We start from the raw sequence: 18504 nt of genomic DNA, 5'->3' as shown, positions 1-18504 counted from the left end.
GGGAGCTAAGACACTAGGAATACAAGGATGGATTGGTCTGACCAAATGTAGAGATCTGCAAGACAAAAGCTAGTTTATCCTTGTTTTTATCAAAGGAATAAAAACAAGTGCCTCTAGGGAGTCATTTGTTTGACTTGTTTTTAGAAGTTTGCTGTAGGATGGAAGGAGCAAATAGTGTTCTCACCCACTCTTCATTAGTTGTAAGAGAAATGGAGCTCTACATTACAGATCTCTGTATTTGGCCAGATCAGTGCCCCTAGAAATGGCATCTGTGGGGTTATGAGGGGTGAGGATGACTCCAAGTAACTTCTTTTAAGTGTCTTTAGTATACATGGTTGAATCTAGCTGAGATGAATCCTAGCTGAAATCAGAAAGAAACTCTGCTGAAGAGATGTGACCCAAATGTTGATGCCTTAGATTTGCACCTCTCCTTTGAAATCTCTTTCTTCCTTGTACAGAATTAATTCTGGTCTTATGTTGATGGTCTTCAAATATTTTTCTCTGGATAGGAGGATAACCTTATCAAGCAGTTAAGGTGTTCTATGCAGCTCCTCAGAAACTGCCTCTTTCAAAATGAAGAATGCAAAGTAAGTATTCTTATACTGAAATAATATGAACGCATTCAGTTAGTGAATGAAGATTGTGGGTTTTTTCTACTTTGAAATTATTTTCAAGCTTGCTAAATTTTAAGTTTGATATTAATGGCAAGAAATACTTCAAATCTCATTATTATTCCCACCTCCTAAGAATATTTCAGACATGCATTAGGAACTCGGTGTTCTTATTGAAACATCATCTCCCAAAGGTCTCAGATGACTGTCATACTTTATACCCACTTCTCCTTTGCTTAAATCAATAATTCCAGTTTTCAAAGCATATAATGTAAAAAATGGATGTAGAGAAAAGTGTAGGGCCACAAGAAAGACACGTAAGAGGTGAAGTTCATATCTTGGGAAGTAGTTTATTCTGCTCTCTTTTTTTTTCTTTTCTTTTTTTGAAAGACAAAAAAACCCAAAAAACCCACCAACAAAAAAAGACCCAAATCCCTAAATAGTAATTTGCCATTTACTTTTCTTTGTCTAAGTTAAATTACGCTAATCCTGCAAGGCACAATTTTGTTTCCATCTTGATTTTTTTTGCACAATTTTTCTTTCTCAGGGTTTTGTTTCAAATTTATTCTTTTCATTTCACATTCAAAAGCACAGAAAAAAAGAAAAGAATTTTTTTTTCTACCTCAGTTCTTCTGCCTACCTGTTTTTTGCATTGGGAAAATACTACATTACTTTTTTCATTTTTCCCCCCTGTATTCTTTCTTTCTGATCACGACTTTTCCTTTTTTGTATTGCTATCTTTCACATATTTATTTCCATTTTCTCTTTCAGAGTTTAATTTATCTTGGCATTTTGATACAACTTGTGCAAATGCATTGGTGGAACCACTAGATTTACAGACCTACCAGAAGATACCCCTATTGAGGGCATGTTTTAGCATCATTTTTGTGTACAAAACACCATGTAAATTATGGGCTATCTGGTTATCTGTAAGGTCCCTATAACTTGGTTGTGTCATAATCTCAGATAGGTTTATTGTGGTATATTTTTCTTATTTTGATCAGGGGTCTGCAGAGTCAGTTGCTTGGAGGAGAAAGGAGGTTGTTATTGATAACAAGGTTTTTTTATCATTTGCTCTGTAGAACTGCACCTTTCTATTTCCATGCTTTTTGAGTTCCAGTAAGTAGTTTAGTTGGAGTAGAATAAAACCTTAGAATAGGGAGCTCTTGAACAATCACAATTGAAATGAATAAATCTTTAATTTTTTTGCATGTGTCTCAGTAATTAAAACTTGTGCTGGTTTTGACTGGAATAGTGTTAAATTCATTAGTGTTCAAATAAGGGTGTCAGTTCTTTCCATACAATCTTTTAAAGCAAAGTAATGGGACACAATAAGATTAAGGCATGCTTTTCTTACTCTATTTATACTTCATTTTGAAAGTACTTCATAGTATAGTACTTCAAATTCTTTGTCGTGTTCTTGCAGGTGGCAGCACTCAAAGCTCATCTTGTTCCTGTTCTTCATTCATTGTGGCCATGGTTTTTGATAGATGACTCCTCAATGCAAATAGCTCTGCATTTGCTTTGTGTCTACACTGCAAACTATCCTGCAGGTATGAGAGTCACTCTGTGATGTAATACATCAAAATATTTGACCAGAATTATTAATGCAGAAAAGCATAATAAAGGGAAAAGAATGTTTATTACTACCATAACAAGAAAGTGTCAAAGCACTGGTCCATCAAAGCTATCAAGAGTTTTGATTTTAACATATTTAAGAAGACTTTTGTTCAGATCCTATTTCAGTCTGTTGGATTTAGCAAGAGTACAGTTGTATTAAAGGATTAAATAACATTTAATTCAAATTGTTATGTTTGAAGGTTACATGAAAGTCCTACCAAACTCAGTAGTATACTGTAGAAATACTACTCTAGGAATTCTCTCACAGAGAACAGTGTATCAGTACTTTATGTAGTTTGTACTTCAGCCCTTATTGAGAACATTCTGATTCTGAAATATTCAAGAATCTTAATTTAATTCTTGATTAAATTTCTTTCATTTATTTATGCATTGAGCTCAGCAGCTTGTATTTGTGTATTTTTCGTAAGAATTGTCTTCTTCATTTGAGGAAACCTTTTGTTTCCATTAATAAGTAATTATCCCCACTACTAGAAGCCTGTTCTTTTTGTCTTATTCCATATCCTGGTTATTGACTCATGTAATGACTTGCTGATGGCTTGAAGAGACAGATAAGTATCTGTTGATTTCTCCCTGTCAAGATACCATGAAAGAGTTAGCCTGGTTAAAATATATTAACTGAACAGTCTCTGAGCTTTTTTTAACCCTATTTTTAAGTTAATGTCTCCAGACCTTAAATGACCTTGCAATGCTTTTTTTCATAAACATTTTTTAATATGGGATGGAGAAAGTTCAAATATGTATTAGTCAACCACAGGATATAAAATTTAAATGTCATGTCCTGTGATGTAGTGGAAATCCAGCTGAAGTTCTGATGGACTTTCTTGTTTCATAACTCTGAGTGACTCTAGGCTGCGGTTTTATTTTTCTTGCTAATTAAGGGCAAGTAGTTTTATACTGATGATGTTTTTTCTTTCTGTTCAGAATAGTTGGCTTATGAGGTGACACAAACTTACCTACTCTGAACTGGTTAACTACTTCCCCTTAGTGTAGTCAAAGAAATGCATGTAGATGTTTTTAACTGTTATGAACAGTCTCATTTTTATTTACTTTTGCCATGTAAGAAGTTAACTGTTGTTGCAGATGGCAAATGCCACTACATAAAAAGGTATATAAGCATATTTGTGCACAATCATCATGTTGGGGACTTCGTTGTTCCCTGCCACTGGAGCACAAGGATGTCCTGAGGTTATGCAGGGAGAAAACTAGAACTTGATCAGGCTACTGCCATAAAGACAATAAAAATGTTGCTATCATCACATTAGCAACAAAAGAAGGGCTAAGGAGAATCTCCATCCTCTATTGGATGTGGGGAAAACATAGTGACAAAGTATGAGGAAGAAGCTGAGGTACTTAATGCCGCCTTAGCCTCAGTCTTTAATAGGAAGACCAGTTCTCCAGGTACCCAGCCCCTGAGCTGGAAGATCGGGACTTGATGCTGGTGAGATTGCATCTCAAATACTGTGTTCAGTTTTGAGCCCCTCACTTCAAGAGGGACATTGAGGTGCTGGAGCGTGTCCAGAGGAGGGCAGTGAAGCCTGTGAACAGTCTAGAGTACGAGTGTTATGAGGAGCAGCTGAGGGAACTGGGGTTGTTTAGCCTGGAGAAGAGGAGACTCAGGAGGGATCTTATCTCTCTATACAACTACCTGAAAGGAGATTGTAACAAGGTGGGTGTCAGTCGGTTTTCCCAAGTAACTAGTGATAGGACAAGAAGAAATGGCTTCAAGTTGTGCCAGGAGAGGTTTAGATTAGATATTAAGAAAAATTTCTTCACTGAAAGGGCGGTCAAGCATTGGAACAGGCTGCCCAGGGAAGTGGTTGAATCGCCATCCCTGGAGGTATTTAAAAGATGTTGTATAGACGTGGCACTTGGTGGCATGGTTTGGTGTGGACTTGACAGTGCTAGATTAGCAGTTGGACTTGATCTTACAGGTCTTTTCCAACCTAAACGATTTATGATTCTGTGATTCTATTAATCTGAGCTTGTAGCTCTGTAGCATAGGATTTTGCCTGCTACTGTGGTAGAAGGTTAATGACAGATGCAGACAGCACTTTTATTTCTCAGAAAGATGTTTTAAGAAACTTATTAAACCTAGAGAGGTGTAGAGAGGTGTAGAGAGGTGTAGAGAGGTGTAGAGAGGTGTAGAGAGGTGTAGAGAGGTGTAGAGAGGTGTAGAGAGGTGTAGAGAGGTGTAGAGAGGTGTAGAGAGGTGTAGAGAGGTGTAGAGAGGTGTAGAGAGGTGTAGAGAGGTGTAGAGAGGTGTAGAGAGGTGTAGAGAGGTGTAGAGAGGTGTAGAGAGGTGTAGAGAGGTGTAGAGAGGTGTAGAGAGGTGTAGAGAGGTGTAGAGAGGTGTAGAGAGGTGTAGAGAGGTGTAGAGAGGTGTAGAGAGGTGTAGAGAGGTGTAGAGAGGTGTAGAGAGGTGTAGAGAGGTGTAGAGAGGTGTAGAGAGGTGTAGAGAGGTGTAGAGAGGTGTAGAGAGGTGTAGAGAGGTGTAGAGAGGTGTAGAGAGGTGTAGAGAGGTGTAGAGAGGTGTAGAGAGGTGTAGAGAGGTGTAGAGAGGTGTAGAGAGGTGTAGAGAGGTGTAGAGAGGTGTAGAGAGGTGTAGAGAGGTGTAGAGAGGTGTAGAGAGGTGTAGAGAGAGAGGTCTTTTTCTGAGATTCAGAGGGTTCATTCAGATTCTGATGCCAAATAATTGTATAATGCTGTAGATAGGGTTCTGTTTTTCAAGGAGGCTTTCTGACACAGAGCAATGGCTTCTCTTTAACAGAATTGCCTCCTGGATTCTAGAACAGTAGACGCCTATTCCAGTAAACTGCCACTTTCAGGCCTGTTTCTATTCAAAGTATGTCCCATTGACTTCACTGTGGTTCAAAGAAAAAAAAGCCCAATCTTTTCAAAAGTCCCGTTTCAGTCTTTGAGCTGTTAGGACAAATGTACATATACATAAAAAAAATAAAATCAATAGGAAGAGCAGTCTATGATAAATGTTTTATTTCTTCAAGGTTGTGCTTCACTTTGTTGGGCCAGTGGTGGACAATTATCACTTCCATCTGCACGAAGTGCATCTGGCAATTCATTAATGCATAGCATCTTGAAATTGGCTTCCCAAGTGTCAAATGATAACAGCCCAGTTCAGCAGGTGGTCTTTTGTCTTCTTTCTAACCTTGCTCTGTCTCATGACTGTAGGGGCATTATTCAAAAGGTAAGTAAATAATATTCTTGATTTTAGGAATGTGATGGATGCTTTTTCCTTTTTAATAACCCTTCATATTTCAATATGGAGTGTCCTGTGATCACATAGAGATGCTTCTGTGCGAATCAAAACCATTGTGTCTTCTTAGTTAGTTCTGTTATTGTTCCCAAATTGCAGTGTGTAATTTGGTCATATTCATGTTCTGGACAGAAACAGCATATGGAATGGCACAATTTTTGCTAGAGCTTGTATAACTTCTCAGTTTCAGTGGGGTGTAAAATTTTTAATACCTATGTATGTTGATAACAATCACTAGTGGATCATGAAAGTAAGCATACAGTAGAACAAACTGCATGTGAGTAAACAAGAAATTAAATGTTGTATAAATCTTTAGGTATACTGTGTGAAACATAACCTTTATTAAAGTTATAGTTTTAGAGAAGGTGTCCTTTATGTGAGTAACTGGCTGTTAGATACAAATATATCCTTATTATATGAATGTAAGTACTGTCTTTTCCCTTCTTAATTTATATATTGAATGGTCCTTGCTCTATTTTATCAAACGTTCTTTGAAAAAATCTTTTTTAAATTTAACTTTGATCATTTAAATAAATTCAACACCTTGAAACAAGAAGTCAAACCATGTAGAAAATCAGCTACAGCGATGACATGATAAAACTAGCTAACAAATCATAAATTTAAAAGTGTGTTTGTTTTTAGCATCTTTTATAGTAGTTTATTAATTACAACAATTTGTTTCAATTTGCATTAACAATATTTTATGCTTGAACCTAATTAGCTGTTAGAAAAGGCAGGGGGAGATACAAAACTTTAGTGGTGCTAATTCTGTAAAATCTGGTCATAAGAGTTACAAAATTGCTGATAATCAATCTTTTTGATAGAAAATAAGACTTTGAGATCTTTCCTATGGCTGTTCTGTTCTGAGAATTGTTTTGGCTTTTGCTGTCTTCAGAGTTTCACTTTAATGTGATAGTCTTCATTCTTTCTCCTGAGCTCTTTCTTAAGTGTAAGCAATGCTGAATTATTAATTCCATCTGTGAAAATTAAATTACCAATATTATACTAATGTGAAGAAAACCACAACAGAGTTTGTATGCTGGATCTTTTGCTTTTGTCCAGATGCCTGTATGACTTGTCGAAGGTTGGTGAGGTTGGGAATATTTAGTCAAGGACTTTTTTCATCATAGGAATGTTATGTTAGAACATAACATATGGGAGATATACCCCTTGCAACTGGGGAATAGATTTTCACCTGCTCAGAATATCCTTAAAGTGGAGGCAAACCCTGAGACTGGGAAGCAGTGGTGTATGCCGTAACAACACACAGATCTTTTTCTTCAAAGCTTACAAAAATAGAGGGCGTCACTATTGCTGTCAGTGAAGGGGGTGGTGGTGGTACAATTTAGATCATTGTGAGTCCCTTCCAACTTGCAGTGTTCTATGATTCTATGATACCTTTAACATTTGCTAATAACACAAGCCATAACAAATAAGGAATCAATAATACACTAGTAAGTAGTGCATTGATTCATTTAAACTGTTTCTAGCTTTTTTTGGGGCAGAAACACTAAATGCAAAGCAAAAAGCTTATGAAGTCATGGGAATTGGCCTTTAAAGAAATATATTGTGTTGAGTCAACTTTTATGTATCTACACAGCATAAGTTATTACAGAAGAAAATGTATTTACCATATTAATGTTTTAACCAAGATGGGGATTCTTTTTCATATGTAATTCTTTCAAAAAATCCTTGACTAACAATGGGTTCCCTGAAATACGTAAATTAAACATTTAGTGCTAGTTTTTGATCAAGTATGCAGATTGGAAAGTCAAACAGCAGTGAACAAACCATGGAATACTATAAATTCTAATATCCATTTTCTCCCTTCTGACAGAGTAACTTCCTGCAGAACTTTTTGTCTCTCTCATTACCAAAAGGAAGTCATAAAAATTCTGGTAATGCGTCTACTCTTTGGCTAAAGCTGCTACTGAACGTATCTTTTGGAGAAGATGGACAGCAGATGATCATGAAGATAAATGGCTTTTTAGATCAGATCGTGGAAATGTGTAAATACAAACACAAGAGCAGCCAACATCTAGCACTTCTTATTCTACATAACATATGTTTTAGTCCAACTAATAAACCAAAGGTATTAGCTAATGGTAAGTATCTAAAGGGTATACAAGCTATTGTAGTCTGAGAATATGGTGTCTTCTAGAATATTTTCATTACAGTTTGGGTTACTGACCAAGAACTCAATATTGTTATTTAGAAAAACAATTTTATAAAAAATTATTTTCATAGAAGTAATTACCGAACACATATTTTGGCAGAAAAGAAATGAAAATAATATATAGCAAAAGGAAAAGCAAATAGTTTTTGAAAAAATCAAAATTTATTGTGAGTCTGATCATTTGAATATAGTAACACATTGTGAATGAAAGGATTTTTGCAGTTTCTCCAACAGATAGTATTTCTTCTGGTGGGAGTGTGTGGTGGTGTTGAAGGATTCTTTGAGTCAGTCACTTTGAAATAACTGAAGTTCCTATCTTTCAGTTGAACAAAACCTTATCTCCTGCAAGTCATGGGTATTAAGACAAAGAATTTTGTCTTTTCATGTGTGGAAAATGTTCATGATAATGATAGAGTTATAATCATGGCACGTATATTTGATGTAACAACATGCACAGAACCTTTTTCTCAGTTCTTTGTAAAAGGCATGTTTCTTTCCCCCATTTTATTGCAGAGAGCATGCTCCTGTCTCTTGTAAGTTCTCAGCAGGTTTTCCAGTGACCATACTTTTATTTTTTTCCTGCTGATTTGCTGCCTTAATTAAGCGTACGTTATTCAGTTACATAATCTGTGAATTTTTATTATGAAGTGAACAAGCAAACTTGAAGAGTCTGGCTTCAGAGCAAGGCTAGGAAATGAAGGCATCTACAGTAAGGTGGCAAATATTTCTCATTGGTTACAAATCATCTACTAAGGAAAATAGAAGCGTCTTAATTTCCATCCTGATGTGGCTTTTAATTGTGGCTGTTGGGAGTTATAAAACAGTTTCATGCCTTACTCAGTCCCTATGCATAGCTGATGACTGTATGTAACATTCATGTTTTATTACTGAGGGCTTAATTTTTTAGCACTGCTTGGTTTTGTTTTGCTATATACTTTCTAACACTTCTTTCGATGTAGTCTACTGATCTCATGAGCATATTTCAATTTAAGAAATCTGATTATAAAGTTTCTGTAATTCCTCTGCCGTACCGATACTTGTCATGGAAATAAGTGTACTCCAAGCATCAAAATACTGAGACGTGCAAATATATTTGTGTGATTTTGATGACTTTTTCTAGCTGCATTTTTTATTTTATTTTTCTCATTAGATAAAGCCATTGCAGTACTGTCTGCCTGTTTGGAAAGTGACTGTCATGCTGTTCAGAGAATAGGAGCAGCTTCACTTTGGGCTTTGCTTCACAACTATCAGAAGGTTAGTAGTTGAGAAATACTTGAAAAGCCTGTAATGTTACTTCTATGCTGTAAACAATACAGTAACCTTTCAGTAAATAAAAATAAAGTTTACAGTAGCAGTTTTGTTTTATTATTCTAATTGTATAACTGCACAGGCTAAGAGGTTAAACAACAGGGTAAGGAAGCAGCTTGTCTTCTGTGATTTGTGACTACTTATATAAATGCAGTCTGTATGATAATATAGTCATATGCTAATTCTAAAACTCCCGCATTTCATGTTCTGCCAAATTATTGTAATTTTCTAAACGTTGCTCTTAGAGTGAACATGTGACAGAGAAAATCAAGTTGTCATATTTTGTTTGTTTGTGTGTGCTACAGGCAAAAGTGACTTTGAAGAATCCATCAATAAGAAGAAGAATAGATGAGGCTTATTCGTTAGCGAAGAAGAGTAAGTCCTGCTTCCAAGTAATGTCAATTCTGTATTTTGCCATCAAGTAGATCATTAATACATTTCTATTTATATCATCACAATGTTTTTTTGTTGTGATACAAGTTTTTGTAAGGATACTTTTGTCTCTAAAATCATGAGTAACAATACGGTTTATGGTTAGGCATGTTAAAAATACAGATATAGAAAAATGCCTCTTGGTTAACAAACTATAAGTAAAACCTGAGGTAATTGCTAAGGTTACTCTGTAAGAATAGGTCTGATCGTGCCTGCTCCAAGATGCTTTCTTTGCACAGTACACTTCTGCATTGATTCTTAAATTTAATGACAAGAAAAATGGTTCATTTAGCATTGACTTGGCTTAATACTGCTCAGCCTCACTGTGTTCAGCCACATAAGGAAGGGATCAGAAGAAATCATTGTGCCAGTCTTAAAATACTGTACCATGAGTTAACTGACTTTCTGAAAGCTTGAGTTTTTTGTTCAAGTAACTGAACATAACTGTCATTTGAATAGCTTTATACAAAGGTTGCTATCTTCAGCTCAAGAGCATTAGTTTTGAAAGATGTTCAAATACTGGTCTGTAGCTGGAGCTTCAGTAGCTAATAATAGGTTTATTGGTTATTAGTGACATCAAGACTCTGATCTTGCAAAAACATCCAAATGTCTTATTTTAAGCTAATGAGTTTTCCTACTAATTCTAATTGCTCTGTAGATGTACTCAAATAGGTTTATCAACTGGGGGGGCTTATACCAGGTTCCCATGGTATGTTGCACAATCAGAAGTGCCACAAAATTTCTGCCTGTGCTGAACATTTATAGTATCCTAATAAGGAGATGTATTGTTGCTAGAACATCTCATGATAATTCTTCTGTACTGTCACCCAAATCCGTTGATTTTTGTCAATGTACTGTTGTTTCAAACTCATCTTTTACTAAGTCAATCATTAAACATAACATAATGCAACATTTCATATATTGGTAGTGTGTTAGTAAATAGACAAGTTTGTATTTTCTTCACAGCATAACTACCACTGATCAGAGATTTTTCAAAATATGTTGAATCAGTAAGGTAGGAATATGCAGCTTTTACAGACTAGCACCCTATAACATTAATCCCCATGTATTTATGTACTGCTTTAGAAGATAAAGTCCTAGACTGAAATATTGATTTTTGATTCAATAAACATTTAAATATCAAAATATTGAGTATGAAAAATTTTATACAACAGTAATTGCTACAGTTTGCAGTCATGTGGAGCTGTCATCTATATTTTCCTGCCTTAAGGTTCTCAACTAGCCTACCCTAATAAATCTTTGATCACTTTACAGTGGCAATTGAACTAAAATGGTAGATTGTTCTTCTGAGTGCAAGTGGGGGAATTTTTCAATATGGCTGTTGTTGTTTTACATTTCCCACTTTGTCCTACCCCAGGAGAAATTTGGGAAGAACAAGGCATGACCTCATTGTAACACAGCAGAATTGAAGGGCGGTTTTCACTTCTTTCTGTCACAACTAAGCCGGGGGGCTTGGAAAGCTGTGAAATTCTAGCCTTTAAAAATGAAAAACCAGACTTTGCAACATAAAATATTAGTACTCCATTTGCCACTTAATGTCTATAAGATCATAAAATTGCATGAATTCTAGCAAGGCATTCAATGCAGTCTTTGAAAAAAGTAACTTTGCATTAAGAATCAACTAGAAATTCAAATCTTGTTTTTAATTCCTTTTAGCTATTCCTCAGCCAGAAGAAAATGAGCTACATGCCTACTATTTAAAATGCTTAGAGAATATAGTGCAGCTTCTTGATTGTTAATGATCATCAGATGACTTCTCATGTTGAAATTGGACAGCTTATTCAATGGGAGCCTGAAATGTAAAGAAAACGCTTCTAATTCACATATCTGTGGCAGCAGCATGTATGTTATGGAAGAAATTTATGAAGTCTTTGTGGAAGGAGTTCATCACTTTGAACCAAAGAAACTGGACTGTGGTTGAAACTATATGTACTGTATATCCCAATGGGAAATTATAATGATGCTACAATGTGAAGTATGTACACAGAAGAAATGTACAGAGGAAAAGGATGTGAAAAGACAATAATTTTAAAAAATTGTGCATTGTAATTGTTACTGTAAAATATTAGAATTGCTGGTTTGGATTGGTCTTAATAAAGGACTTTTTAACTCAGATAATTTGTTGGTGGTGGATTGTAGTTTGTAATGTTGCAGATGTGTACAGTGCATACTTATGTTCAAGAACTGAAGATGTTGGCAGTCGTGTGTTAGACCTATTAGGTATAGAACAGCAAGGTGCGTGTTTTAGTTTTGAAGGAATTTTAAGTTCAAACCGCTGCATTTTTTGAAGATGTTAACAATTGAAAAGGAGCTCTTGATTGATAATACTATAGGTGACAGTTACTTTAACGTAGCAGTTTATTCAGAATATGGGGTACATGCATCAGTTATTTATGTTACAACAGGGGTCCTCGAACTTTTTAAACAGGGGGCCGGCGCGTGGATGAAGTGGCAGGCAGTCATCTGCGGCTGCTTGGTTTCCCCCACCAACCCCCGGCGGGGGGGCAGTGGGGGTGGTTTCTGTAAATACTGGGGGCTGGATTGAGGACCCTGGGGGGCCGTATCTGGCCCGCGGGCCGTAGTTTGAGGACCCCTGTGTTACAACATCATAGAAAATATTTGAGGCACAATCTGTTGACTTCCATTTTATAAACACTTAACACTTAAAATCTTTTCATTGAGGGGGAAAAAACCAGTCTGTTATCCAGGCCTGTATTTTCCTTGAACCTCTGCTATGTAACTATTGTCAGAAGTTTTTCAGTATTCTGTGCTAAATGGGTTTGAGAGGAAAATACACTGATGCCTGAACATGCCTGTGAAATATCTAGCAGGGTGTCTAGATTTCCCTCAACACATAAAATTTTTGTTTTATGCCAGGGACATACAAAAATGAGAAAATAGAAAGCAGAACTTGGGTACCATCTCTAAAAGAGTTGTGGCAAGGCCATGTCTACCTGTAATTAGTCTTTTTTTCCTAACCACGTGATGAAAGTATTTTCCACTGATAAAGGGGATTTTTTTTATGTGTGTGTTTTGTGATGCTTATAAATAATGTGTGACTTGATATTATTCAGCTGTCATAAGTGTGATGCTTATAGTAGCTGGATTAAATTATTACTAGAAATATTATTATCAGCTAACCTCTTGCTCCTCCACCAAACAAAAAGCAATGATAGACCACTAGAGCCTGACTCTTTCCCACTTGATACATTATGTAATTATTGTAACTTGCAAAATATGTGTTAAGTGCTGTCATGTTTGTCCCATAGTATTGCAGAACTGTGAGCTGCAGGGCAGGAGAGCACTTGACAGCAGGCAGCTGTCACTGTGTGGGCTTGGTCGAGGGGTCTCTTCCCCTCAGACTAACAAGTGCCAAGTCTCTTCAGAGACTTACGTTTCAGCATACTAAACTGCAATAATTTCTTTCATAAATCAGGTTGTAAGTCAAAATGCAGATTGCCAGTTTGCTTTCTTTTTCAGAGACACAAAAAGTGAGAGCACTCAATGCTAGATCAATTCCAATGGAAGTAACCACTCAGCAAGGATGATAAGAGCTCTTTCAGAGTACAGAAATACACATGGATCTAGTGAGGTGAAATAGGGCTATGTAGTTGAATGACTTCATTAACTGCAAGTACAATATAGTAAGAACATAGAAGAACTGGATTTTTTTTAATTAAACATTTCTATTTTATGAAACTGTGTAATTTCTTGAAGAAATTATTCATATTGAAAATTCTGGACAAATTGATAATAAATGTGTTATTACAGTAAGCCTTAGTGCAAGTGCTGTGTTTATCCCAAAAATGAGCATAGATCTAACTGCTGTTTTCTCAGCATTTTGCAACATTTCACAATTGTGGGAAGCAGCGGTAGTGGTGGCATAGGTAAGTACTCCTGTTTGGTGTTGCTCCTCAGGAAAACCAAACCAATTTGTAGCCTCTAAGGGCATGTACATCAAATCTCTGTATTCACTTGTGTACAAAGTCTTCACAGAATACTTAAAACTTTTATCCTTCATGATTAAAGAAAGAGGAGTTTATGCATTTATTTATTTAAAGGACTGTACTCTGTCACCTTTTCCCTCAAAAATCAAGGATGTACAGGGGCTGCATCCTGTCTTCCTGTGTGCTAATAAAGAGGTGGGTCATGAAACATGAATGATCCTATAATTTCTGTTCACCAGCATTTAGACTAGCACAATTGGCCTCACAAGAAACTTTAGTCTTAATAGCTTTCATGAACGAAACTTAAAATATGGGGACCTCATTCACAGTTATATTTAATTTCAGAATTTTGGAGATGCATCTGTTTTCAAGGGTGTGTTATTTATCATGTTTGGGTTTTCAAAGAAAATTAAATCCTAAATTACCTTCAAATTTTAAGAGCTGTAAAATCATTTCCTATCCTACAGAGGAAAGCCCAATTAAAGTGGAGATGGATTCCCTGAATAGACTACAGGATTTAAAAGGTAATATTCAGCGTGCATCTAGTTTCTCTAATAAAAGTCTCTTGAAAATCCTTATCCAGCAGAACACAATTACCATTTGCACTAACTGCAGATATATCATGCTCTTACTTGGTTGCTTTATCTTTTATGATAGGTTTCTAATCAAGAAAGAAGTTATTTTAAATTCAAGAGGTATGTACATAAAATCCACTACAAATGAGGCATTCAGATTTTTCAAGACTGATGTGTCATCTATTGCATGTTCAAAACTTTCAAAGAGGTAATTTGTGCTTGACTGGTAAGATAATTAAACCTAAAATAATTTAGTTTTGATTGTGTGTGTGTGTGTTCATGCTAATAGAGACATTAATTCATGACTTGCTGATGAAGTTTTCAAACCTTTGAATAACAGATTTTTAAGCCTAATTGAAAATGCTCAAAAAAAGATACCATTTGTGAGAAAGGCACTATTTTTTGCTTTTCCAGCGATTTGGAACTATGGATTCTCCTCACTCAGTCATAGCAACTATACAGCCCCAGTGGAGTTTTTCATTGGTTTCTTTCTACATCAGACTTGCAAATTATGGTAATTACAGGCTTGTGGCTTCAGTGGAATGATGGACCAGTACTGGCTGGACTGGGGAGGGGAATTTCATATACTGAGAGTTTGACCCTGCTTTATATAAGGATTTTCCTTCACAGTAACATAGACATTCCCGTGGCAGCTTCTCAAATCTAATTGTCTTTCAGAGAAGTGTTTTTGCTGTCTTTATGGGATAAAAAAATGTTGGTTAGCAGACACCTGAAGATTGCTGTCCTCCAGGGAGTTGAGGGACACTCTACAGTTCACTTGAGGTTTTTTCTGGTTGTAAAAACAATGTGATCCCTTCAAATCTTTCCCCCAGATGGCCTCCTAGGAGCTGCACAGCTGTGATAGTAGTCATACTGCCATTACTTTCGAAGAGAGTGAGTTGTTTCACAACATGTCAATCCTTTTTAGCTCATCTTTTGGCTCCTGGGCCACGCTGTAGTAGATCTTTTCCCAGTCTGTAGCAAGTTGCTGGAGCTGTGCCATCCCCTGCCTTTCTGCAGGAGAGCCCATCATCCATGCTGCCACCGGGGCTCATGCAGAATGTTCCCCTGGTCTCCAGCCGTTAACCCTCTGCTGAAGCAGAGGAGGCTCAGTAATACACCACCTGTTGTGATGTTACACCGGGTGTGTTACAATTTCGTAGTCAGGCAGGTGATACTGCTCTAAAAAGCTTGTAGTCTGATAAAAAGCAAAAGGTAGATGATACAAAGGGGTTGAGAAAGCACAAAAAAAAAGCAGTGAAATGGTATTAGCCATCAAGACAGGTGGTGGCCAGCCCGTACTGCCTGCCTGTTTTCAAGCACTGGAACTGGCTGCCCCAGAGGTGTTTAAAAAATGTGTAGATGTGGTGCCGAGGGGCATAGTTCAGTGATGGACTGTGCAGTCCTGGGTTAACTCTTGGACTTGATGATCTCAAAGGTCTTTTCCAACCTAAATGATTCTATTCATGTGCATTCCTCATTTTTTGGTAGTCACCTGACTTCTGTGAGGCCTCTGGGCATTCCCCAAAAATGGTTAGTCTCCTCACTGTAACCTAAAAGGGTCTGGCCCATGGACAAGGGTCAGTCTGTGTCCTCTGGCCTCAGTGCCAGCTACCGCTGGGCACATCTTGTTTTTGCAACTGGTGTTTTAGATGCTGCAGATTAACAATAGGGATTTTACAATTCAGTTTGGCATTCAGCTGCATGTTCCCCTCACCAGCCCTATCTCCACCACCACCACCTTTTCAAGAAAAGAAAAATGGGGTGGGAAAGCTGGTCCCATTTTCACTGGAAAAGATTTTTACAGCACCTGCTTTCCTGCATCCAAAGCGTGTCAGTCTGTATTGGATTTAGAGCAAACAAACGTGCTCAGATTCACAAATGTACTCACTCTTCATAAACACATGGACCAGTTCTGAATGATTAATCTGGACGTTAGGTCATCATTACAGCTTCTTGCTCACTTGCCAACAGGAATGAAGTTTTATTTTTTTAGATCCTGGTCCTTAGTGTTTTGTATATGTGTGCAAGTCTGCTAAGCAGAATGTAATTTTAGTAGACATCAATACTGGATATGATTTTTGAGTATGAGTCTATAATTCTGTTCAAAATGGAAATGTTGGGAGACAGTTGGAGTTAGGTGGGGATTTAATAAATACGTGATGGATCTGTTTGGAAACAAGTTCATTTTTTTTCCACATAATTTTTATATTTCCTTTCCACTTCAGCTGAAAATACAAATAATCTAATTTATAAAGAAATCTCAGGAAACTCATAAGATTTTTGATTAATATTCAATTTTTGGTTTTTTTATTTTTATATATTAAGATGTGTGTGCTTTTTCAGAGAATTTAATAAATTTTGAGTAACTTCAATGCTAGTATTTTTCTGCTTTTATTCTGTCTCTTTTCCTCTGTTGAGGATTCCTGACGCACCATTATCTACCTTCTAGATCCAATAACGCATTATTCAGGGCCTAAAAATATAAATTCTTCCAATTAGTGACTATCAAATACATGAATCTTAAATTTGGTTTGGCATTTTTAATTCTTCAGATGAACAATTATGCTATTTAAATTATTGACCATTGTTATCATGCTAGCCTGAAATAGAATGGTGATTTTTTAAAAATTAAAGCAGAACCAAACACATTTCAATATTCCTTGTTGTTTTATTGGAAAGTACATGCAGTATTACAATTTTTTTTATTGCTCTTTTTTCTAAGCAACATCTGTTGTTTTGTTTGTTTTCCCCAATTTAAAACCAACAGTCGCATGATTTTTTTTTTTTTTTAAATCTGAGTTTAACAGTAATTCTAACTACCAAATACAACTAATGATTTTCAAGAAGCTAGCAGGGAAGTGTTGGTGTGTGGTTTTACAAAGCACGGGTGATGCACACAAACCCGTTTTGGTGTTTCTAACCTGTCAGAGATATACCCTGCAACTTGTAGAACATGCTTTTCTCTGCAAAAAGCTGAGAACTTTGATAACCTTGCTTCCTTCCCTTGCAAGTCCATTGCAAGAAGTTATCATAATAAATAGCTGTGACAGTTATCACAAGCAAAACCATTTTCTTAATGCTAAATTATGTGTTTTAACAATGGTGCAATGTTCTGAGTACTTTACCCAAACATATCACTGTATGCGGTTAGTGCTTTCAACCTGAAAGAAGATTTCATTATTTGTTTTGGAATAAATTTAATAAGTATTTTGTAGCAAACAAAACATTTCCAAATGTGGAATCTGATGTAGCTGATGTGATAACCGAAGACTGTTTCTAATGTGTGGCATTTTGTTTACTTGGATGCTATGAGACATTACAGGGTATGGTGGAAATAAAAAACCAAAACACACTACTTTCAGAATTGAAATAAGCAGTATCTTCAGAACTCAAGCTATTTCACAGTAAACTTATGCTAGCCCAAGTCTTGTATGGCTGAGATCACAAGCCATGAGGACATTGCATTCACCCAAATCTCTTAAAAAGACACACTGGTCAAAGACTACTGATTCACTTTATTTAGGGCAGTTTAGTGGGTCTGGCTGAGCCCCCCAGCAGCCCTCCCAGCGCTGTGCTTGAACTGGTGACTGGAAAGGTGGTGATAACACACCAGTGCCCTGACTGCTGCTGGGCAGAGCTCACAGGGCATCAAGGCTGCCTCTCCAACCCCCCACCGCCTCTCACCAGCAGGCTGGGGGTGGGCAAGAGCTTGGGAGGGGACATAGCCAGGACAGCTGACCCAAAGTGACCGATGGAGTATTCCATGCCATATGATGTCTGCTCGGTTATGAAAGCTAAGAGGAAGGAGGAGGAAGGGGGCACTTATTATTTATGATGTTTGTCTTCTGGAGCAGCTGCTGGGCATACTGAATCCCCGCTTCCCAGGAAGTGGCTGAACATCACCTGCCGATGGGAAGCAGAAAATAACATCTTTTGTTTTCTTTTACTTCTGTGTATGTGCCTCTTGCTATTGCTTCATTAAACTGCCTTTATCTTGACCCACAAGGTTGGCTGACCCACCACAAGCAGGAAAGCTCTGATTGAATGCAGTTTCTAAATTTATTGATAAGAAGGAAAAACTGCAACCGAGTTTCAATTTGTTTGTTGCTTCTCCCTGAAAATTTAAGGAAAAGCTGGTTTACGTATGCCTTAAGCATTCTTGGTCCATTGCTGACAGGGATAGGTAAGACACTGATCGGTTTTGTCTTTGATTTGTGAACCATTTTAGTTCAATACATGTTCAGCTGGACAGAATTTTTGAAAAATAAGAAAGAGGGTGAAGAAAATCTTCTGTACTTTCTTTCACAATTAATGCTGGCCAAGTTGTGTCTGCTTTCAAAAGAATCACTCTGTAAGAGGATTTCTGACTTAGCATCAATGCTGATACTCTGTCTTGAGAAGCCTGAGGTTAACAACACCAAATCATGCATATTATATGATCGCTTTCTGTAAGATAATTTCTAGTTAACTTACTGTTAGCTAGAAAAGATAGAATTTTTTTTTTTTGCTTTTGACCTAA

General features: G+C 36.8%; 1 protein-coding gene across 6 annotated transcripts in view; it reads left to right on the top strand.

Annotated features, from left to right (window-relative positions):
• The window catches only part of RTTN (rotatin), an 89871-nt gene extending 78293 nt beyond the window's left edge, over window positions 1–11578 (top strand). For 5 of the 6 annotated variants that reach the window (XM_037380664.1, XM_037380665.1, XM_037380663.1 and 2 more), the window contains 7 exons: window positions 510–587; window positions 2038–2164; window positions 5255–5454; window positions 7361–7628; window positions 8850–8953; window positions 9313–9382; window positions 11117–11578. In XM_037380664.1, coding sequence (XP_037236561.1) covers window positions 510–587; window positions 2038–2164; window positions 5255–5454; window positions 7361–7628; window positions 8850–8953; window positions 9313–9382; window positions 11117–11199 — 930 coding nt within the window. In that variant the 3' untranslated portion in view covers window positions 11200–11578. Of the gene's footprint in view, window positions 1–458; window positions 588–2037; window positions 2165–5254; window positions 5455–7360; window positions 7629–8849; window positions 8954–9312; window positions 9383–11116 lie in introns of those variants that run through there. The other variant, XM_037380666.1, reaches the window with a different exon arrangement.
• The last annotated feature ends 6926 nt before the right edge of the window (window positions 11579–18504 follow it).

Source organism: Falco rusticolus, chromosome 3 (assembly GCF_015220075.1).
Source record: "Falco rusticolus isolate bFalRus1 chromosome 3, bFalRus1.pri, whole genome shotgun sequence".
Classification (NCBI taxonomy): Eukaryota; Metazoa; Chordata; class Aves; order Falconiformes; family Falconidae; genus Falco; species Falco rusticolus.
The sequence above is the reverse complement of the archived record's forward strand: the minus strand, read 5'-3'. Positions and strand labels throughout refer to the sequence as shown.